Raw genomic sequence first — 24708 nt, 5'->3', positions numbered from 1 at the left:
TGTACCTGTCATAGTCTCCGTTGCAGAGCGCTCGCACTGGGATGGCGAAGGGCTGCCACACTGGGTTCAGCGTGTTCTTCACCACCTCTGTTTTATGGCAGATGGTAAACCTGAAGGACACAGGGTCAGACACAGAGGAGGACTTTATTATGTGATTAGACCAGGCACTTTGAACACACTTTACTACGTGATTAATTTTGACTGGGCATCTGCTTGTCTCCGGGGAAATGTTACTACTTTGTCTAGAATGTTCCATGGTAGAGATTAAACCTATTTATGTCAAGGGTCTATAACTCTACATTATAGGTCAGGTCTGTGGAGAGTGACCCCTATTCACAGAGAAAATGATTGTGTTTTTCAGCAAGAGAAACACCTGTAATAAATAAATGCTAGGTAGGTGTAGTGATGTGTCATCCATGTCGAGGCTTCAGAGTGTGTGCCGAGTAATCCAGGAAGGCTTTGGTGAAGTGCGTATCAAGGCTTGTATCGGTGACATATGCGGTGACGTTCGAAGCCTCGTGAACCGCCTGTACCACATGACTGGTTCAGGAAGTGGTTTGCGAATTTGGTGCGCTATTCGAAACATAAGGGCCAAAGAAAAGCAACAGGATTTCCCCTCACAATTTGTGGTTTTGGGTTATTGCGAGTTTGGTACATTCTATTTGAGATTTTTTTTTTTTTTTTTTTTTGTGATGGAGCAAGCAAGTGGATTTTGTCTGCACACCTGCTTCTGCTGTGCGCTATGAAAGGTTTTTTTCAAAAGCAGGGGAAATTCTCTGCAAAAAAGGAAACCGTCTGAATCCAAATACTGTGGATAAATTGATATTTTTAAATTTAAAAAATTAATAAAATGACCCTATTTTGCCATCCTTATTGTTGCATAAGCACAGCACATATCCTTAACAAACTGGTTTGAATATTTGCTTCATATAGTTTTCTACCATATGGTACAAGATTAGATTGAAAAACCTCTAACTTTTTGAGTAATGAGATTTTTTATTAAGAAAGGTCATGGTAACGGAGGGAAAAGTAACAGAGGGAAAATTGTGCAAGCAAGTAGAAGGTGCATGATTTTGCATAATTTGTCATCTTTTTTCTTCCGAATACTTTAATATTACTTCAAAATGAAAGGAAACTATTTCTATAAAATATGTCAGTCCTTCCAAGCAATTTTTTATCATTTTAAATACATTTTTTTTTGAAAAATCATGTACCTTCATCAACAGTTCAAAGATCGAATAACACAAGATATGATGAAATACATCCATTTATTTACATGATTTGCAGGTTTTTGAAATTTAGGAAATAATTTTTGTTCCATGTTGCATACATGGTCTGTTTAAAATGTATGTAACTTTAGAACCAAAAATGGTACAGAAAAAAAGGTAAACAGTTTCATAAACTAGAGTACATATGTATCTGTTGAATACATTTTTATATCAGATGCCTTTATGGCCTTGCTGTTTACTTCTGCTTGACCGGGCCCAGTAACACAAGCACAGTTACATTACAGCCCTATCTCCAATTTGTTCCTACTTTTTCTTTTAACCCGACCGTTATATCATGAACACAGACTCCATGTTCACAATTCATGTTGATATCACAAACAATCAAATATTTAATCATTCATTTGTTCAATATAAATCTTTCCATCAGAACCACGAGGATCATGTTGATTGTTTTATTATCACTCTGTCTGTCATATATTTTTTTGGCCTCTTGATGGAGCAGCGGAGCAAATGAAGCACCTTGAAGCATCGGCTCACGAGTCGAGCAAACGGATGGAACACTTCAGAGCTTCATGGGGCTTCATCTCGCCATCACTAGACAGATGTATTTAATGTCATATTGTGGAACATTCCAGGCAAAGCAGTAACATCTCCATGGAGACCAGCAGGTGACGGACCCTCCTCCAGAAAAGTTATGCAGTGCACTTTTAATATGTGATCAGAGCAGGCACTTTGAACACACTTTACAATGTCATTCATTTACACCTGTTTAAATACATACGCACACACAAGCTGTAACGGAAAACTCGTCTAAAAACAGTTTTATTTATGCACAGAAAAAAAAAACCTGAGCTACTCATTTGTGTCAGTATTGCCCACTCTTACTCCAAGTGCAGTTTCACAAGGTTGTGTCAAAAGCTGACCATTGTCTCCAGTGTTGAAGTCTGTGATAAACAAAGGTAAGTGAGGCCTGCAGTGACCAAAACAAGCCTGAAGAATGAAGGGGTCTGGAGTTTAGAACAAAAGAGGTGCTTGGATTAAAATGTTCTCATGAAGAGGGAGACACACTACGCAGGACAAGTGGAACCTGAACGAAACAAAACACCACTCCAGCTTTGTTTTCAATGTGGAAATAACTCTAACAAAAACTTGGACAAAAGCTCAGGGACTTTAGCTGAATAATAGGCATTTAAAGGTTCTATATTACACAAAACACATGTTATAATGTTGTTACCCCATCAAAAACACACCAGGACTTGTGTTTTGTTTCATTCACATGTTTGAGTAACTCCTTATTATTAATGTATTTTTTGAACTACAAGTTACACTTTTTTTCATGGTTTGGGTGTTTCCTGCGATTTATACTCCAGTGTGGCTTATGTATTAAAATTTTCACAATGACAGCCACAAGAGGGCGCTCTAGGCTTGTGTATCAGATTTCTGTGCATGTCTCCTGCAGAAAAAGCCACTTTCCTGCTGCAAATAGTGAAATATGCAGCAGAAAACGGTAATCGAGCAGCAGAAAGAAAGTTTGGAGTGAGCGAGAAACTTGTGAGGGACTGGGGAAAAGCGGGGATGGAGAACTCAATGGCAACTGGGCGGGAGCACTATGCAACTTTCCTGGAAGTCATTGAATGGATGGACAAAGACTGGACTTCAGTGACAACCGAAGTTGCGTGGAGTTGCTCAGAAGTGACACAAGGATGAAGAATTCAGTGGATTTAATGGATTTAGTGATTTGGAGTGAGATGGAGAGTTTGGTAAACTTATGCTCTGTTGTTTATGCTCTAGTTTTCTGAAGAACTGTTCATATGTGACGTTAACAGACCAGACTCCTGTTCAGTCTGTTGTTCTCTCTTCTATTGTTATTACTCGAACTTGAATTTCAACAGGAAATGTCAGTTCCTGGTCTCTGATTATAAAATAAATTTCCCCCCAAAAGTGTGACTTGTAGTCCAGCGTGACTTATATATGTTTTTTTCTTCTTCGTTATGCATTTTTTGGCTGGTGCGACTTGAAGCCCGAAAAACACGATAGTCTTCTCCATCTCAAACCCTCATAATTCTCTGTTCCACCTTGTGCTGTCATGTGTTCAGTAGAGATGAGCAATTCCAGGGCTGAACTCATCCAAGTGATTCAAGTGAAGGTGTGCAGTTTAAAAACACAGTGGAGCACTTCCTGTATTAACATGACATCACAAGGTGGAACAGAGTGTTTTTCATTCGAGAGAAGAACTCAGCGTAAATGTGCAGAGTTCGTGAGTTAAACATGTGTGAATGAAACAAACACCCCAGATGTGTTTATGATGAGGAAACAACATTAAAACATGGATCAGAAAACAGTGTGATATCTGGGCCCTTTAAAGCTGCTCTGTGTAACTTGTGGTGCACCTGCTGGTCTCCATGGAGATTCTGCTTTGTCTAGAATGTTTCAGGTCCGAGTTGTGGAGAGAAAACTGCTCACAGAAAGAATGTATGATGGATATGTTTCAAGTGCAGATGACAGGTTTTCATGTTTTTCTAATTATTCCTTGGTTTGGTGGAGAGTACCTGTGGCGAACACTTATCACAATCTTACAACAGTGAAGTGACAGTTTGTGAAAAAAAAACACAAAAAAAACATTGAGATAAAAGTACAAAAATACAAGAAGTGTTATTGTACTGTGCTGGTAGAATTACAGCACTTTTAAACAATATTATCACCAGCAATTTGGAAAGAATTATACAAAGTGGCTTGATGATTAATGACATTAGTGATCATTTACCTGTTTTTATCATCTATGATTTGAGATCTGAGAGCTTAAAACAACCAAGAGACTTTGGAGTATCTTAGTTAATGAATGACTTCAGGAATGAACTGTTCCAACAAGAAATTCATGATTTTAAAAGTTGCACTTAGGGTTTCTAAATTTGAGAAAATGTACAAGGATAAAATCACGACGGACGATGTGACTGAGGAAAATGTTTAAAGTTCATGAAAGCACAAAAGAGAGATTGGAACATACATGTGGTTCATTGGTGACTGGGTGGGGGTGGGGATTGATTATTAAAAAAATTTTTTTTAATTATTATTTATTTATTTACTTTTTTTTTTTCTTTTTAATCTGTGAAAGGAGCAGGGTTTATAAGATTTGTCATCTTCTTGTTCCTTTTGTTCATGCAGCAAAGACGAGGCAAATAATGGTTGGAATATGTATTTATGTTAATTGTCGTAGATTTATTGTTGTTGTTGTTCTCTTTAAGTTGATGCCAACAAAATAATTGTATGAGCAATAAATAAATAGATATCTGTCATAAAAAAATCCAAAATGCAGTGACAATTTAGGAAGGCATTTTTCTGACATGTAAACCTAAATTGAACAAAATAAAGGTGTTGTCATTTATTTTTACTAGTTTAATTAGAGCTGTTATTCAATTTGGACCAGTTTGGCCCTTGTTTACATTATGGTTGCTAGGTAACAATCCTCTACATATGTCATATCTGCTGCTCATGTTCAACTAGGAAGTAAAACTATAATCTTCACTTAAAAAATAAATAAAAATAGAAACAACTAACCAAGACTGTCAGCTCTTATATGATGCAGTTAAGGCAAAAGGAGAAGTTCAGTTTGTCAACTGGACAAATGTTTATTTAGGTCGAAAACCTTTCACAGCTCATCCAAGCTGCTTCTTCAGACTCTGGTGGACACTGCCTTATATCTGTCTGCAGGAGGAGCTAACTACACTGAAACTACACTGAAACTACTCTGAAACTACACTGAAACTACTCTGGAACTAACACACACTGTTTATAGTTTCTGTTTTTTAGCTAGGCCTATTGAAATCCTATTGAAAAGTGAGGGGACATATTAGCAGAATCATTCAGGGCCATGATGAGTTTTCACACCTCTGGTTCTAACCTGACTGTCCCTGTTGTTCTCTTTGTTTTAGGTTTGAGGATGGAGTTGTAGAGGGGAATGTCTGAGGCCTCCATTTCTGTTCAAGGAAGGATTCTCTTTCCTAACAAAAATATCCTCTTTAACTCCCACTCAGACTAATTCTTTTCTCTGGCTCTGATCTGTACCTCACTGTCCTCAGAGGAGTGGAGTGGCACGTGGCACGTGGCCTGTAGCCAGAACTGAAGAAGCAGCTTGGATGAGCTGCGAAATGTATCCGAACAAAATAAACGTTTGTCCAGTTGACAAATTGAATTTCTCTTTTACCATGATTCTACTGAGAGATTCTCCACACATGATGCAGTTAACCAGGCCTGTATGAGTGAAAAGCATATTCTAACGTGGCATATTTGTTTTAAAGTAGAGCCTGTAGGACCCAATGCAAAACAGTGTAGCACAGGACACATTTTGTAAACTCATTGTGGGTGTGGGCAGGAATGGGACTACACAACGCAGGAGTGGGCGGGTGGGATGATAAACTGATGTCACGCAAACTAAATATGAGAGTAAAGTAAAATATACAAATAATTCATGCATGTCTATCTTACATCATTTGTGCTGGATATTTTATTTGTCATAGATAAAAACATTTTAAGCAGCCTAAATTTGCATATATGGTCTAATCTATGGTCTAAAGGAGCTTCGTTCCGGCTCCTATTGTACTTATGAATAAATTGTAGTGATGGGCAAATGAGACGGAGCTCTGGAGCATGTCTTGTTAGTGGTGATTTTGGTGACTTTTGGCGACTTTTGACATTTGTTTCATTTTCGATGGCATCTACAAGAGGAAAAAAGTGATCCATGCTTTGGGATCACTTTGATCTAATTCCACCTAACAAGGTCACCTATTTTCTTATTTACAGCTGCTATTTATGTTGCTCTTTACATATTGTTTTAAATCATCATTATTATTGTTGTTAGGTACGGTGTATGCTCTGCACACAAGTATTGTCTTATTGTTAAATTTGTCCACTAGAGGTCAGTGTTTCTCCGATGCCTCAGACACGTCGAACCATTTGAGACAATATTGTGACTGAGGTGTCAAAGCTTCACGAGGCTCCATTCGCTCATCACTAATAAATTGTAATCTATTTATCTAAAGATTGTGTGTTTTTAACATATTTGATGTTTCTTGTGCTTTTAGCCAAGCATGATGGAGGAATTTAACTAATTGCTTATGGAACAAACCATTGTGCACTGGAGCTCTGTAACACTTTATTTGTAATTGTGTTTTTATATGTGTTTTTTGCACATGGTGTGGATGAATGAAATGTGAAATGTGGAACCAGCCTCTCAAACCTGCAAAGCAAATTTACCTACGGGTACGGATAAAGCAACCGAACCTAACCTAACCTATCTCACTCACATTTTAGACAATTCCTTTCTGCTTCTCCGTGTTTGATGAAGCTTAAAAAAGTGAACGTCCCCATCTTACGGGATTTGCAGGCGGGAGCGTACGGAAGCCGAAAGGGGTCACAACACAACAAAAAGCCACAACAAACCAAAAAAAGCCACAACGGAAATGACCGCGGGACTCTATTTTAATGCAAACTCCGCAACAAATACAAATGCCACAACTCAAACGCAAATGCCACAACACATTAAAAAGCCACAGCGGAAGTGACCCCGGGACTCTATTTTCTGATGGACCGATCAAGCGGCAAGTGAAGAAGAAGAACTACAACATGAAAAGTAAAGGAACAGAGAAGTTGGAAACGTAAGTAAAAGTAATTTATTGTTTTATCATTATTCATTTCACATTGTAGTTCTTTTTCTTCACTTGCCACTTGATTGGTCGGTTGGAAAATAGAGTCCCGCGGTCACTTCCGTTGTGACTTTTTAATGTGTTGTGGCTTTTTAATGTGTTGCAGCATTTGGGTTTGTGTTGTGGTGTTTGTATTTGTTGCGGCGTTTGCATTAAAATAGAGTCCCGCGGTCATTTCCGTTGTGGCTTTTTTTGGTTTGTTGTGGCTTTTTGTTGTGTTGTTGCATTTGTATTTGTTGCAGGTTGTTGTGACCCCTCTCGGCTTCCGTAGGAGCGGGACAAAATATCGCAGATGTGGGTGGGATCGGGGCTGAAAATTACACTTCTTTGCGGGTACTACAGCGAGAGTGTAAATTCAGTCCCGTGCAGACCTCTACTTTAAAGCTATACAGTGAAATCTTCCAGGCAAAGCACTGGCACCTCCATAGAGACAAGCAGGACTCCCTCACCACCACCACAACCAGAAAAGTTACATAGAGCAAGTTTAAACAGTGAAATGTGCCTCCAGAACATTCTCGTATTACCGCTCGTCCCAGTGGAGCAGCTCACAGGCGTAACAGCAGATCCCCAAACACCGGCAATTAACACTAAGAGAAACTGCTACTACTTCGTAACGAGGTTAGCGTTTTCAATTTACACCTCGTTACATTTTGGACGTTAGTTTTTTCCATTTCCCCGAGCTTTCCTCCAGAGGTGCGCGGCTTCTGCTCCAGCTTTAATAACTTCTCCAGCTTATTTGAAACTCTTTGTCATATTTTAGCCTCAGACACAGAGACACGGCTCCCTGCAGCTTCTGAGCAGAATGGAGGTGGTTAGCGCTGGAGGGGGTTCACGTTAAACCAGAGTGTGGCTTTAAAGGGGCGCTGTGGAACTTTTTAGCTCGCTTGTTTCCATGGAGATGATGTTACTGTGTCTGGAATGGTCCACAGTGTTTATCTATCTAACAGGTATATTAAAAGGTTTGCAGCAGAATTTTTTCCATGCATCTGCGCAAAATGTGTCTTTCTAATTATAAAGTGTAACAGAAAGTACGCTGTTAGCATGTTAGATGTTGTAAGCATAACCCTGATGGCAAAACTCAGATCTGGTCTCTGAAAGTTGTGAAAAGCTCTTCAAAACTCAGCGTGGTGAATAAGTCGAATGCTCAGATTGTAGGAGGTAAGTGAGGAACCACTCTGGACCACTGCAAATGTTTTGAAAATAACTACTTCAGTTTTTCACGTTTTTAAGAGAGTAAAAATCAGGTTCAGCACCTTTAATCCTTCGAGATCAATGGTTTCATTGTTTTACATAACCGTGCATAACTTTCCAACCATAAAAGAGAAACTTACTTTTTTCCCTGACAGTTGCAGCTTTCCAGGGATATTTCCGGCATTAAACAAGTGTCCAATAGGAACTTTGTTTTTCGCCAAACTCGTGCTCCGTCCATTTTGATTGGTCCAAACTTTGCCAAAGAGTGAGTCAAAATGGTGGATGCTCTGAGCGTCTGTGTTTGTAACAACTGAAAAAGTCACTCTAAGTGCAGATATTTCTCAAATCAACGGCAAATTACACATCTTGGTCTGTGTAATTGTGCATCCCTTGCTATTTTTATTTGAAAGGTTAATTTCAGTCCAAATGTCCAAATCCAAATGTAAAAAAAAACAAACATGGAAATGCAGGAAGTGATGTGGCTCTGTGCCCTGGACCTGACACCAGCTGTTTCCATGACTGACACCAGGAAAGTCATGAGGCCATTGCACTTTTTGTTTTGTTTTGAGGCAATAAGGAGATTTTTAGTTTTACTTACAGACTTTATATTTTTGCACTTTTGTAGCTAAGGCCCTAAATTAAGCATTTGTGTGTCCAAAAAGTTGTTTATACATGTTTACTGTGTGTTTTGTATGAAAGAGTGTGAATTTAATTTTCCTTTTTTTTTTTTTTTTCATATGTGTTATGACACAACTACAGCAGCAAAAGGGGCAACATTAACCAAAAAAATCCAGGCGAGGACAAATGTACTAAGATTGAACTTAGGTCTGACAGGTTAATTCCTGGCATTTATTTATTTATTTTTTCCTGTTCACAAATACCTTGAAAAAGTATACTTCATTGTTTGTTGCCATATTGTAGAACACTGGCCACATTTACATGTTTTTTTTTTTTTTTTTAATTACAAATGAATTGTTCTGAATTAAATACTTTGGAATTAAAATATGCTCCTTGGAGTTTACATGGAAATAGTCATTCTGAATTGAGGTTTACATAAAAAACATGTGAAATCGCCTTTATTTAATTTTAATTTAATAACGTCTGGGGGTGGGGAAGGTTCTGATTGGACAGAGACACCAATGGATTTACGTCGACCAGAAGAAAACACACACTTCAGCTATCATCTCTATTCTATCCTCTCGGTTTGTTATTACTCCACGGACACAAACATGATCCAAACTTTTCCCACAGTTGTTAATATAATTGCGCAGCAGCTGGAGAATTCTCTCATCACACTTTACATCTGTCAGTTGAGGAGGAGAAGGGAAGAGTGTCGGAGAAGGAGGAAGAAGACAAACTGAGTGTGAGGCTGCTTTACCTCAGCCCACTCCCACATCCCGCTCACAAATCCAAAGAGACGTGGATGAAAGTCCGATGCCAGGACTGGTGGAGTTGGATCGTCCGGATCACGTCAGAAGGACGACACAACGAACATGAACTGAACCACCGAGATTATTTTGAACAAGAATAAACGTGAAACATGATCCAAGAATAAATGAATTTGGCTTTAAAATCATAATAAACCTCCCACTTACTTTAGAATTAAGTTTAATTCCAAATAATCATTTTCATTAAGAATTAAGTGTTTACATCAGGGGTGTATATAATTTCAACACAATGTTTTAACATGAACTTATACGGAAACATGAATAAGTCAATTTTTCTTGGAAAATCCGGCACTTGGCTCTACTTTTCTCATTTTTGACATTTTGTTGATGAGGGTGTCACGGTCAACAGTCAAAACGATCGTCCTTTAAGAGCGTTTGGAAAGAGACAAGTCTTCATTTGTGCTGCTCTGGTGGGAGGGGCCACGTACAGAGACGCTGGAGACGCTGCTATGATAAACACCACAGAAAATTAACAAGATTTTAATAGAAAATATATAATGGAAATATTTTAGTGGAAAATCAGGCAAGGGCCAGATTAAAGGTCTTGGAGGGCCGGATCTGGCCCCAGGGCCGTATGTTTGACACCCCTGGTTTACATGGTCTTTTTAAATTGGAATACATTTTTATTCAGAATTAAATAATTTTTATTTGGAATTAAAGCTCTCATGTAAATGTGGTAATTGTAGATGAAGCATCTCCACATCACCATGGAAACAAGATGGTGCACCCTTTACCAGTAAAGTTACACAGTGAATCTTTAAATTGAGAGTGCTACAGTGTTCCATTACTGCCAAAAGGCTTCCATCCGTTTTAATGGTGCAGATGTTTTAAAGCAGCGATTTGGAGTTTTGAAACGGGCTGAAATATGAGCAAATTAGCATCCGATCGCGTTGACATTTATGATGAAGGGCCGTGATGGAAAATACTGTTTTGGTAAATGGAGCCAAAGAGAATGAGGCAGCCGAAGAGGTAAACAAAACATTAAACAGGGCTATTTCTGGAGTTTTCTCACAATGCGCTTGTTTTCATCCCTTTCTCCTCCTTCGTGTTCAGATATTGTGAAGTTAAAATGCATTTGGCAGATTCATTATTTTTCTAATTATGGTTGGGTTTGGTGGGATAGTGTCTGTGGTGGAGATTCATCATCATTTTACATCACTTTATTGACACTTAGGGAAGAAATTTAGAAAACAAAAAGTTGGAAAATACAGGAAGTAGCAGTGTTAGTGTGTCATGAAGTGTTATTGATTCTATCCAGAATGTACAGACAATTTACTCACAACCGAGGCATTTTTCAGACACTTTAAACATTTAACAAGATAAATGAACTGTCATTATTTTTATTAGTGTAATCATAAAACTAAAACTATTGCATACTTTATACAAGTTTTGGTTTGTTTGCTAGGTTATGGAATTACCTTTACATACTGTATGTCATATCTGCTGCCTGCGTCCAACCAGGAAGTGAAACGATAAACTTCACTAAAATGACAGAACTAGCAAAAAAAAAAAAAAAAAAAAAAAACAACAAAAAAAACTAAGCAAGATTTTTTTTTTTTTTGTAAAATTATATTTAATATTTTAGCAAAATGAGTCTAAATACTTTCAAAATATACTATGTAAATTTTTATGTGGATGATTTGAAGAGTTATGACTGTAACTGTGGTTCTATGAATCCCAGATGACTATCAGAGTGCCCGATCCCTCAGAATCTTCTAGCTTTTGCAAAAAGTTTTTAGGGACTGAGTTTCCGGTGTCACATGATGACACAGACTCACCTGAGCCACTGGAGGTCAAAGATGACTTTGTTGTTATTAAATTCTCAACCTGCACATGTGCAGGGAAGATCATCAGTGTTTGAAGCACGCCCTCTGGTGGTCAGTAGGGGTGAAATAGAACTTAGGTTGTGTTCATACTTGTCCTGGTTCAGTTGTTACGAGCCTCAGCTCTTTGGTGTTTTATTATCCGTGCTCCTGTTGTTTCTTGTTTCTTTAGTGTGTGTATGCGATCGGTCCGCGAGCCCTGGACTCGGAGCAGAGACCTCCGGACGGAGGCTGGGTGCCGGATCACTCCGGGGATTGGTCAGACATCCTTCAGCCCACAAATTTGCGGATGCCACCTGTGGGGCGTGGGGTACAAAAGACCTGTCTTCCTCCTGCTCGGGGAGACTGGATCCCTGTATGCCAGCTCGCCCTTTTTGTTCGGTTGTTTTTTTTTTGGTTGTCTCATTTTTCGTTAAGATGCCAGCTGTTGGGCTGTTAGGGCTCCTCAGTTTAATAGTTTATTTTTGTTTAAATCCTTTTATTTCTCTACTACTTTTCTTTGTTTTGTTTTTTCCTACACTGTAAAATAATAAATCCACAATTTTTAGTTAAACCTTAGACATCTTGTTGTTTTTTTGTTTTGTTTTTTATTGTTACTTTCCTTCTCCGCTAACAAAGGGAACGTAACATTAGTCCTGATGTAGACCTGCTTTAGTCCTCTTCTGGTTCTCCAGGTTTAGTTCTGCTCTAGTCCAGGATTAGTTTGGGGTTAACTAAATATATTCCGAATGTTTATTCTCCATGGAGATTAGGGCTGGTATCATTAAGAAGTTGCCAATACGATACATATCTTGATCCATGTGCCATGAAACGACACATACCCTGGTACAGTGAGTTTTTGATTCGATACGATTCAGTATGATATGTTTTAAATCGTTTTGATACTGTTCAATAAAAAAAAAAAAAAAGTGCCTAACTCATAGCTGTCTTTGTTAAACCAGAAACATTTGAATCCTCAAAACAGTGAATATGTTAAATGTGTTGCATAAAAAGTTGTCTTCCTCTAAACAAGCAACAAAACTGTAGCTGTAACAAAATTATTTAGTCAAATAAACCAAAAAAATACTCTTGGTGATATATCGATACAGCAGCCCATGATACTGATACTGTATCACACATTAAACAATATGATATATCGATATTTCCATATATTTGCACACTCCAAATGGAGACGTTGTTGCTTTGCCTAAAATGTTCTGCAGTGCGGCATAAAACTAAACAATCTCCATGGAAACACGTAAATGGCTTCAACAAGCCAAGTATATTTTGGCAATAAAAACATCTGTAATTCAATTCAATTCAAATGAAATGTTAAACTGAGGAACATTCCAGGAAATGGAATGATATCTCCATGGAGACAAGTAGGTAGCAACACCCCAGAAAAGTTCCACAGTGCACTTTTAAATTGGTTCTTTTATTGTGTCTTTGTATGTTTTTCTGCTATGTTAATTTTTACTATTTCCTCTGTAATATCATTGACAAATCTGCACAAGCACACTGTAACTACTGTGTGTGTGTGTGTGTGTGTGTGTGTGCGTGTGCGTGTGTGTGTGTGTGTGTGTGTGCGTGTGCGTGTGTGTCTGTGTTTACTGGTGCCTGGGGTGTCACATTGTGTTGATGTATTTGTTTTGGAGCACAGTGTTTTCCACACAATTTTACATTTAAAAGACGTAGTATTCAAACTGAACTATTTGGAGCTTTTTATCCTGTTGTTAAATCTGCCTGAAGAGGTATTAGAATCATCCATGCATGTTTGAATCATCTAGAGATCTCTCCCGGGCCCTATTCAAATAGTTTATGTGCAAGGTCCCGCCCACAAGCCTAAGTCACCCCCACACGACAATTCTCCATAAATATACAAAAACACGATACAAAACTGTACACAGCAACTTGACAAACCTGATGTGATGTGCAGGAGTTTCATTAGAGGGATGCACACTGATTGTGTTGTGATAGCGCTCTGAAGGGGGAGTTACTTAGCGTGGAAAGCCAAAGAAGGGGAGATAAGGTATTTTTGGTAAATAACAGTGAAAGGTAACATGATAATCCATAAATTGGTCCAGAGTATAAATCGCACCAGCCAAACAATTTGTAATGGAGAAGAAAAAAACATGTAAGTTGCACTGGACTATAAGTCACACTTTTTGGGGGAAATTAATTTTATAGGAAATGACATTTCCTGTGTAAAGTGAAGTTCTAGTAATAACAATAGAAGAGAGAACAACAGACTGTTAATGTCACATATGAACAGTTCTTCAGATAAACTATAACATAAACAACAGAAAAGAATTCTTCATCCTCTTTGTCACTTCTGAGCAACTTGGCCTCGACCTCCGGAGGTAAACAGAGCGCTGCTTCCTCTTCTGTGTTGCTGTCGTCAGACTCAGCATCAGTTCCAGTTAGAATTATTCGGGTCTTTCTGAATCCTGACAGGATGGTTTCGGTGTCACTGAAGTCCAGACTTTCTCCATCCATCCAGTGACTTCAGGAAAGTTTCATGGTGCATCCTCCCAGTGTCACAAGTTTCTCTCTCACTCCAAACTTTCTTTCTGCTGTTCGCTTGTCGTTTTCAGCTGCAGATTTCACAACTTGCAGTTTGTAATTTGCAGAATATGATTTTGTTTCTGGGGTATTTGTGTTCAGTCTTCTCAGTCGTCTTTATAAGTTTGTTTAAATGTTAAATTGTTCAGTGGTGTAGAAGTAATGTTGTGATCGACTGACATGATACAGACAGGACAGAGGCTCTTTCTGCAGGAGACATGTGCAGTAGAGTGAAGTGACAGTGGTGCAGGAGGAACAGGAGCAGCAGATACTCACACACAAGACTAGAGCCTCTCCACGCTTCACTGTGAACATTTTAATTAGGACCGGGCACGTTAACGCGTAAATTTTGTGTTAACTAATTAATTCATTATCGCCCACAATTATTTTAATGCCGTTAACGCAGTTTTAATTATTTATTTATTTTTTATTGTAAACATCTGTTTCTCACTGGCTTTTATTTTGAAAAAGTCCACTGCGAGTGTTTCTTTAAGTTTGACGTCTTTTCTTTACACATTTTTCGCTTTTTTCTGACCATGTGAGATGCAATGTGTCTGAGCCTCCATGGACAGCGGGCCGGACCAGCTGTGGGCTCTGAGCTTCTGTGGGCTCCTAGATCTGACCGGGCCCCGGGCTCTGGTTTGCGGGTCTGAGGTGTCCAGTGCAGTTTTCGTCGGTGCGGTCTCGCTTACATAATATTATTACAGGGTGTTCACGAAGACCCGGAAGATTTTGTGATATGATCCTGCCCATAACTCAATGAAATATGATTGGCTAAGACAACTGTCAATCTCAAACTTCGTTCCAGCCACCGAAAGTCCTTATTACTAGTGCAGTGTTTATTACTCACTGAATAAAAATATATTAGTAGTACAAAAATGTATTCGATATTTTTTTCTTGAGTCTTCAGAATACCTTGAAGGCTCTGAGGGTTCCCCTCTGAAAGAAATGCTGTTTGTCCAACAAATGTGTGACTCTTTCATTTACATTTCCAATAAAAGTGCAGCTATACTCTACTGTTTAATTCATTAACTGGTTTTGTGTAGAATGTGCACTCAAACTCATGGGATTAATATTTTTTTATTTTTGCCCATCCCTAATTTTAATATATAAGTCGCACTGGAGTATAAATCACAGGAAACACCCAAACCATGAAAAAAGGTGCAACTTACAGTCTGAAAAGTAGAGTATGTTTTGTGTTAAAAGTTAGCAGTGTTAGAAGTGTTCTGTCCCTCTTTAAGCATTTCAGAAATAGAGCTTTTCCTGTACTTTTTGTTTATTTTAATGCAACTGGAGATAATAGTTGTCACTTCACATTCGGGTCACTCGCAAGGCCACAGCAGCAGTTTGGTCCAATTCAAATGCAGAGAGCGTTCAACCCAAACCGCTACAGAAGAAAATCATGCACGACCTTGTAATGTTCAGGTGTGTTTACATAGAACAGGACGTAAATGTGAGAAGCTGCTGATTACAGGAAACAACACTGAACTCAGAGCTCAAGGTGAAGGACTCCTATTTGTTAGAACAAACTGAAGTTGAACAAATTAAAGATGGTGTAGCTGATTTTTACTGTCTTAAAAAAATGTATATATATATATATATATATATATATATATATATATATATATATATATATATATATATATATATATATATATATATATATATATATATATATAATTCATTGTAAACAGTTTGCAGTGGTCCAAAGTTCTTCCTCACTTTCCTTTTGCTTTCAGAACAGCCTCATTATTCACCGTGATGAGTTTAGAAGTGCTTTATGAAACTTTAGGAGACCAGAGCAGAGTTTTAACAACCACTAGCAACCACTAACAGTGCATTTCCTGCTTATCAGACCATAAAACGATTTCTAAATAGATACAGACATCCCAACTTCTGCTCAAATACATGGAGGAACATCAGATACAGGGCTTTTAAATGTGTGAAACAGAACTGATTTAAAATGTTTGTGGGGACTGACTCACGTTCCGTCCTCGTTGCTTCGGTAGAAAACCATGAATGGATCTGACTTCCCAAAAAAGTCCTTCTTGTCCAGTTTGTTGGCACAGAACTGCATCGTGGCACTGTCCTGGAGACAAAGAGACAGAGAGACACACAATCAGTTAATCAGGGTTTAATCTTTTACCCAACACCAAAAATATGTGCTTTTGTGGTTTTCTTTTTCTTTTTTCTTTTTTTAACCCAAATTTTGAGGTAATCTTCATAGTTAAAAATTGTAAATTGTAATCAAAAAGCAACTCAAAATGGTGTAGAATCATCTTAATAACATTAACACCCTTCATAATCACCTACAGAACATCACAGACTACAACCAAGACGAACCAGGACGAAAACAGGACTAAACCAAGACGAACCAGGACTGAACCAGGACTAAACCAGGACTAAAACAGGACTAAACCAGGACTGAAAGAGGACTGAACCAGGACTAAACCAGAAGTAAAACAGGACTAAACCAGGACTGAAACAGGACTGAACCAGGACTAAACCAGGACTAAAACAGGACTAAACCAGGACTAAACCAAGACTGAACCAGAACGAAACCAGGACTAAAACAGGACTGAACCAGGTCTAAATGAGGACTAAAACAGGACTAAAACATGACTGAACAAGTACTAAACCAGAATTATACCAGGACTAAACCAGGACTGAACCAGAACTGAACCAGGACTGAACCAGGATTAACTAGGACTAAACCAGGACTAAGCCAGTTCTAAACAAGGTCTAATACTAAAACAGAACTAAAATGGGACTAAACCAGGACTTATCTTGCTGCGCTTCACCCCACTGGGCACAGAACAGGTCCTTTCACCTGCAGTCACCCGACGGTCTATGCGGGTGCACCTCCAGGCCTGTTCTGACACTCAGTTCCGGTTTAGTCCTGGTTTAGACATAGTTTAGTCATTGTTTAGTCCTGGTTCAGGTCTCTATATGACAGTAGTGTAGATCTCATGAGTCTATACAGTTTGTTTTCACCAGTAGCTCTGGTTTGACATTTAAGTGGTAGCTATTTCATATTTGTTTTTTGTATTTTATATCTCACGTCGGGAGAAGTGGGTGGATGGTGTACCCCCATGTGCCACGCCCCCTACACCCCTGGTCTCATAATATTCGGACATGTTGAATTCTGTCATTCCTATTGATGCCATGAGCGTTGGTACATTCTAACCTTCGACCGTTCTTCATCCATTAAATGCCCTATTTTACACAAAACTAACTCTTTTGAGCTTTAAGCCATGTTAGAATGCTGCTACCTCCTCAGAAACACACCTGGAGTTGTGAGCAGCTCCTTTTACCTTTAGCTCAGTAGAGATTGTCAATTCCAGGGCTGAAATGATCCAAATGATTCTGGTGAAGCTGTGTTAAAAATGTGTGTATGAAGCAAAACCCAACTCCAGGTGTGTATGTGATGAAGAAACAATGAGTGTGTATACATGCTCATCAGTATTCCAGTTATTAGCCATATCCCGGTTCTGTCAGTATTCGTGATATATACATGCACGCTGAGAAACCGGGACACTCATATCCCCGTGTACATGATCAAATGGAGCATCCCGGTTTGTTGACATAATCTTACAAATGTGCAAGTGCAAAAATTCACTTAAATCAATTTAATAAACCAGGAAAAATACAAACCATAAGCTCCTTTAGCAGAGGAAGCTCAGGAGGTTTAACCAGCAGTAAGGAGCTATGAGATATGCGATCAGCTTCTGTCAGACTAAAGGACACGACTCAGTAGATTATGTGTGTTCTTTTTGTGACAGAGGAGTTGCTGATGATGGTGAGTCTGTTCTGTGTGGATATCATGGGGGAGATAGTTCATGTTTTAACTTTTCAGTGATCATACGAGTGCAGATTGTACGTGTGCAGGTTTAGCACAGCTCTTTATTTTACACTCATTTCACTCATGTATGGTCACTTTATTTATGTTGGTCACTTTATTTATGTTGGTCACTTTATTTATGTTGGTCACTTTATTTATGTTGGTCACTTTATTTATGTTGGTCACTTTATTTATGTTGGTCACTTTATTCATGTTGGTCATTTATTATGTTGGTCATTTTATTTATGTTGGTCACTTTATTTATGTTGGTCACTTTATTTATGTTGGTCACTTTATTTATGTTGGTCATTTTATGTATGTTGGTCACTTTATTTATGTTGGTCACTTTATTTATGTTGGTCACTTTATTTATGTTGGTCATTTTATTTATGTTGGTCACTTTATTTATGTTGGTCACTTTATTTATGTTGGTCACTTTATTTATGTTGGTCATTTATTTATTTATGTTGGTCACTTTATTTATGTTGGTCACTTTATTTATGTTGGTCACTTTATTTATGTTGGTCACTTTATTTATGTTGGTCATTTTATTTATGTTGGTCACTTTATTTGGTCATTTTATGTTTCATGTTGTCATTTTATTTATGTTGGTCACTTTATTTATGTTGGTCACTTTATTTATGTTGTCATTTATTTATGTTGGTCACTTTTATTTATGTTGGTCACTTTATTTATGTTGGTCATTTTATTTATGTTGATCACTTTATTTATGTTGGTCATTTATTTATGTTGGTCACTTTATTTATTTGGTCATTTTATTTATGTTGGTCACTTTATTTATGTTGGTCACTTTATTTATGTTGGTCACTTTATTTATGTTGGTCATTTTATTTATGTTGATCACTTTATTTATGTTGGTCATTTTATTTATGTTGGTCACTTTATTTATGTTGGTCACTTTATTTATGTTGGTCATTTTATTTATGTTGGTCATTTTATTTATGTTGGTCACTTTATTTATGTTGGTCATTTTATTTATGTTGGTCACTTTATTTATGTTGGTCACTTTATTTATGTTGGTCACTTTATTTATGTTGGTCACTTTATTTATGTTGGTCATTTTATTTATGTTGGTCACTTTATTTATGTTGGTCACTTTATTTATGTTGGTCATTTTATTTATGTTGGTCACTTTATTTATGTTGGTCACTTTATTTATGTTGGTCACTTTATTTTGTTGGTCACTTTATTTATGTTGGTCATTTTATTTATGTTGGTCACTTTATTTATGTTTGGTCACTTTATTTATGTTGGTCACTTTATTTATGTTGGTCACTTTATTTATGTTGGTCATTTTATTTATGTTGGTCACTTTATTTATGTTGGTCACTTTATTTATGTTGATCACTTTATTTATGTTGGTCATTTATATTTATGTTGGTCACTTTATTTATGTTGGTCATTTTATTTATGTTGGTCACTTTATTTATGTTGGTCATTTTATTTATGTTGGTCACTTTTTTATGTTGGTCACTTTATTTATGTTGGTCACTTTATTTATGTTGGTCATTTTATTTATGTTGATCACTTTATTTATGTTGGTCATTTTATTTATGTTGGTCACTTTATTTAGGTTGGTCATTTTATTTATGTTGGTCACTTTATTTATGTTGGTCACTTTATTTTTGCTGGTCACTTTGTTTATGTTGGTCACTTTATTTATGTTGGTCATTTTATTTATGTCGCTACTGTTGTGGTGAAAAGACTGGAAAGTGTTTGTCTTCTGGAAGCATGCGCAGTCACTGGGATACTGTGTTTACATTCCACAGTATCCTGGTTACTATCGGAATATACCAGCTACAGTATCCTGGTTTCTAATAACCGGGATACTGAAACCAGAATACTGTGTATACATGCACCATGAAGAAACCAGGATACTCAAAAAAAAAAAACGATACTGATGTACTGTAAACACACTCATTAGAACAGAGTCTCCTTAAGCTGTAATGCCACTACGAAGATGCAGATCAGTTTGATTCAACACAGGAGCAGTCCCAGTGTACACAGAACATCTTAAATAAAGATCTACATAAGTGCTGCTGATGTATGTCTCAATACCAGAGGAACATCACAGTATGTCTTCTTTTAGAGTGTCTCTGCTGGTAAAGGCAGTGTCCGTGTATTTCTTCTATTTCTCCACTGCTTGTACTTCATAAACGTGGTGCTCGGTGCATAAGAGCAGAGTCCTGTCTGCTCCCATAGGAACCCACTGGAGCCCTTTATGTTTTCTATTAGATTTCCTTGGGCAGTGACAGATGAGTGCGAGGGCGCTCATGGCATATTCTCCATATCTCCTCTCGTATAAGGCCACAGACCTACTCCTCTGTACACAAACTACTGCGATACAAGATGAAGTACACACACTCCCTGTACTCTGGGTTAGACGAGCTTTGATCTGCACAGCTACACAACCACAGATACTACACACTGAATACACAACTCCAGATACCACACACTGAATATAACACAGCTTATATAACAAAACTCTATACTTGCTACTATCTAACCTCATGGGCATTATTGTAGTGTGTTGGGGATGGTGGTGGCTCTGTTCCACCCTGTGATGTAATTTATTCATAATTTTCAAGTCAACAGTTTTTTTGTTTTTTTTAAATTCAGTAGACATTGGCAATTCCAAAGTGCACAGAGTTTAAAAACACAGTGGAGCACTTCCTGTTTTACCACATGACATCACAAGGTGGAACAGATTGTGAATGAAACAAAACACAACTCCAGGTATGTTTCAAATGTTATTTCCTCATTTAAAACAGATCAGTCATATGGGCTGAAAATGGACTGTGCATTGTTCAGCTGAAGCAGCTGGTAAAGTGCAGACCTTGGTGGCTCTGCTCTGGTGTTATTATCCTGCCATTGAGCGGACACTTTCACAGGTTGGGAACAGGCACAGTTTCAAGTGCTTCAGGTATGGGCATCTGGCTGTACCTTTTGGGTACTTGCTTTTTTCATGGCACCGTTCTGGGCCTCTGACAGTTGGCTCACTTCTCTCCATGCCTCCTTGATTTTTGCCTCTTATAGCCCATCACCTCTAGGATCACTGCTGCTGAAATGTAGATCATTTCATTGGTTTCAGTGATGATCGTCTAGGAGACTTTCAGATGGTTCTTCACTTAGCCTCTGTAACTGGCATCGGGGTTGCCTTGTGTTCATTCAGGTCATGATCTTATCTTTCAGGTCAGTCGCTGCCTCGCTCAGCGTGATACTTATTGGGGCTTCGTACCCAATCTGTGGTTGGGGAGTTAGCGTTAACTCCCCTCTGACCTGGCAACACTGGTTCCCCCTTTCCGTAGCATTTGTGTTGTACCTCGTCAGTCTCTAGTTGTGATGTAGTTGCCGTTTGTGGATGTTGGAACACTGAGCTTACTAGTTGTTTGGCCGTTAGCTTGGACTGTGGGTATCATAATAACCATTTCTCCCACATCCTGTTCATGTAACCCCTCTGACTAGGGTTACTGTAGTAGTAGCATTCCAACAGAGCCTTGTTCTCGCATCTCGCCCATTTCCTTCCTCTGACATCTCGTAAGTTTCATTATCTCTCATCATTGTGTGTGCAGTAGCACAAAGGGTCTTGCCCAAGGACCCACACTGGTTAGCTCATTGCCCTGTAAGGGGGGGATTCGAACCCAGGTTGCCCCCATGTGAAAGTGTATATATATATATATATATATATATATATATATATATATATATATATATATATATATATATATATATATATATATATATATATATATATATATATATATATATATATATATATGTCTGTGTCACTGTGTCTGGCTCTTTGGACTTTGTAGTAGTGGTCTGTTATTGATGAGAAAACAACTTTATAAAATATTTTTAAAATTCAAAAATGTTTGACATGCTTTTTAAATCCATAAAAAACGTGTCACATTTGCAGCTACAGAGGAATTCATGTAACTTTGAAAAATGTCGAGAGTCAACCAGCTCAAATATATGAGCCTGACCGGGGCCCAGAGCCTTTAGAACTGAGGTTGCCCGTGTTCACTGACTTACATGAAACAGCACATGAAAAATCCTACATGAAATATAAAACACACGAATGAAGCACAGAGCACCACAGAGCTGCATGGTGCATTCAAGTTCACATTTTAAAGGGGGAATTTCAAATGTGTGTTTTTTTTTTTTTCCCCCTTGGTGTGAAAATTGGTTTCTTTGGGAATGTTTACCAGTGTCTGTTTGATAAAGTTCATTCACAAACTCAAATTTCAAAACACGTTGAAATGTGATCTGTTATCAACTTTCTCCTTTAAGGAAATATCTTACTCTATTTTCTCTGTTCTAATGTAGTTTCCTCATCACAAACAGACCTGGAGTTGTGTTTTATTTCATTCACACATGCTGCATTATTAGGCTGAGTTCTTCTCTCAGAAAGAAAACACTTAAACTCCACACAACTTCACTAGAATCATTTGGATGATTTCAGACCTGCAGTTGAAGTTAAAATGTAGAGATGTAGACAGACTAATAATAAAGTGTTACTCAAACATGTGAATAAAACAAAACACAACTCCAAGTGTGTTTTTGAGGACGGAACAACAATCTAACGTGGCTTAAAGCTCACAGGAGTCCATTTTGTGTTATATAAAACATTTAATGGCCATGCAAATCATTTGTTGGAGTTTGCTTTCAGGGCAGCTTTGAAAGTGAAGCTTGCATCAACTGTGTCAACAATATAAACAAACTAAATATTAAAAACACCAACAGTACAATAAAAGTCACATTCACAAAGTCACAGTAGAAACAGGCTGGTTATGGCTCTAGGAGAGAGTGTATAGAGACAGAGTTACTTCAGGTCACGTATTTCAAATAGTTAATGACAAACAAGACAAACATTATTAAGTGCAAGAGTAAACATTGTAAAAGGCCATATGAGATATTAGTGTCATACAATCATCAAAAACACTGTTATTGTCAATACCCCAGCCCCCCATCCCTGTAAAAGCCCCGTGTAATAATGAGTGTGTGTCAGAGGATGAGTGCGATGGAGTTCAGTTTGTGTGAGTTCATGTTTATCACTACTTTTTAGTTTGTACAACCATAAACAAAAAAACAAAACAAAAAAAAAACCTAACTAAAAATCCTTACATTTCTTCATTCTCATTGTAGTTTATTTATGATCATAAACGATAAACTCTTGTGCCTTTATTAACATTATTATTACTTTGTACGACCATAAATGTAAATAAAAATCCTTACATTCTTCATTCTCATTTTGCTTATTTTGAAACGATCGTAAACGATACACTTCTGTGCCTTCATTATCATTTTTATTAGTTTGTATGAAAAAAAAAAAAGTTAATTTTTTCATTCTCACTGTTGTTTATTTTGTTTGATCATAAATGATAAACTTCTGAGCTTTCTTCATCATTATTATCAGTTTGTACGACCATAAACGAAAATATATTTGTGCTTGTATGTATGTCTTTTGCATATGTATGTATGTATGTCTGTATGTGCGTGTGTGTGTGTGTGTATGTGTGTGTGTGTGTGTGTGTGTGTGTGTGTGTGTGTGTGTGTGTGTGTGTGTGCGTGTGTGTGTGTGTGTGTGTGTGTGCATACATAGGGGTGTATGTGTGTGTGTGTGTGTGTGTGTGTGTGTGTATGTCTTATGCATATGTATGTATGTATGTGTGTATAGGTATACATGTGTGTGCATATGTGTATGTGCATACATATGTGTGTATATATATGTATGTGTGTATGTATGTATGTGTCAACTGTCATGGTTCATGTTTTGTAGTCATTGTTTTTGCTTATTTTGATATCTTTTTCCTGTAGTGTGCCTTTAGTGTTTTATTTTGACATTTGTCCTGTCTGCTTGTAGTTCTGAGTCTTACTTCCCGTCTTGATTGTTTGCCCCGGCCTAATGTGTTTCACCTGTGTCTATGTGCTCTTATACCCTGTGTTCTCCTCTGCCCTTTGTTGGTCCATTGTCTCTGTCCAAGTTTCTCCGTGTCTCTTGTCATGGCAATTTAGTCTTGAGTTTTGGATTTTTTGGATTTTTCATTAAATATTTTGAAGCAGCCCTGCGTTTTGGGTCCTCCCTCTGTTTCCACGTGACATCAACCATGTGTTAAGATAAAACAACTGGGCTAAACTTCAACCTTGTCCTTTTGAGCACCAGAAATGGTCCCAAACATGAACATGAACATTTCCTTATGTTTGTAAAGTACCTTGCTCAAAAAAAAAAAAAAAAAAAAAAGTGTGCTGCAGGAGCCCCCTGCTGGCCTGGCAGGGCAGGACAGGTAGTGTTTGACTTCAGTTTGACATCAGTCTTTAGGCTCCATTATTTCACCATCAGAATCAGAACCAAGGAACCCTGCCCACTTAAAAACACATAGTGTGTGTGCGTGTGCGTGTGCGCTCTACTCTTACAACTCTGACCCCTGTGGACCATTCTTTTTTCATCAGCACACTTTAAAGGTGCACTGCGTAACATTTCTAGTGTCTCCTTGAAGATGTTATTGCTTTGTCTACAATGTTCCAAATTATAGATTAAACCTACTCATTATGGGGGAGACAAGAAGGTTTCAGCTCTAAACTACATTACAGTTCAGATCTGAGGAGAATTGCCCCTATTCACAGAAGGAATGATTGTGTTTTTGAGCAATAGAAACATGTGTAATGAATAAATGGCTATACACTATGTAATGTCATATCATGGAACATTCCAGGCAAAGCAATAACATCTATGGAAACAAGCATGTGGTGGATGCTAAGACCTAGAAAAGGTGCGCAGTGCACCTTAAAGTCACAATATTCTGCACACAGATTCTCACGGACGACACAACTCTGGTCTCATCACAAAGAGCGATGAAAGAGGTCGACCGTCTGACCACGTGGAGCAAAGACATCAACCTCCAGAACATCAGC

The 24708-nt window shown here is 37.9% G+C and overlaps 1 protein-coding gene across 4 annotated transcripts in view; it reads right to left on the bottom strand.

Moving 5' to 3' along the window:
- cpne5b (copine Vb) overlaps positions 1-24708 on the bottom strand; it is a 336051-nt gene that overhangs the window by 74660 nt on the left and 236683 nt on the right. For all 4 annotated transcript variants that reach the window (XM_055160489.1, XM_055160490.1, XM_055160492.1 and 1 more), the window contains 2 exons: positions 15917-16020; positions 6-110 (listed from right to left, as the gene is read on the bottom strand). In XM_055160489.1, the coding sequence (XP_055016464.1) occupies positions 6-110; positions 15917-16020 (209 nt within the window). The remainder of the gene's footprint in view (positions 1-5; positions 111-15916; positions 16021-24708) is intronic.

The sequence above is a fragment of the Boleophthalmus pectinirostris genome, unplaced genomic scaffold (assembly GCF_026225935.1).
Source record: "Boleophthalmus pectinirostris isolate CB_2022bp ecotype Guang Dong unplaced genomic scaffold, ASM2622593v1 HiC_scaffold_3, whole genome shotgun sequence".
Taxonomy (NCBI): Eukaryota; Metazoa; Chordata; class Actinopteri; order Gobiiformes; family Gobiidae; genus Boleophthalmus; species Boleophthalmus pectinirostris.
This window is presented reverse-complemented; position numbering and strand designations above follow the sequence as displayed.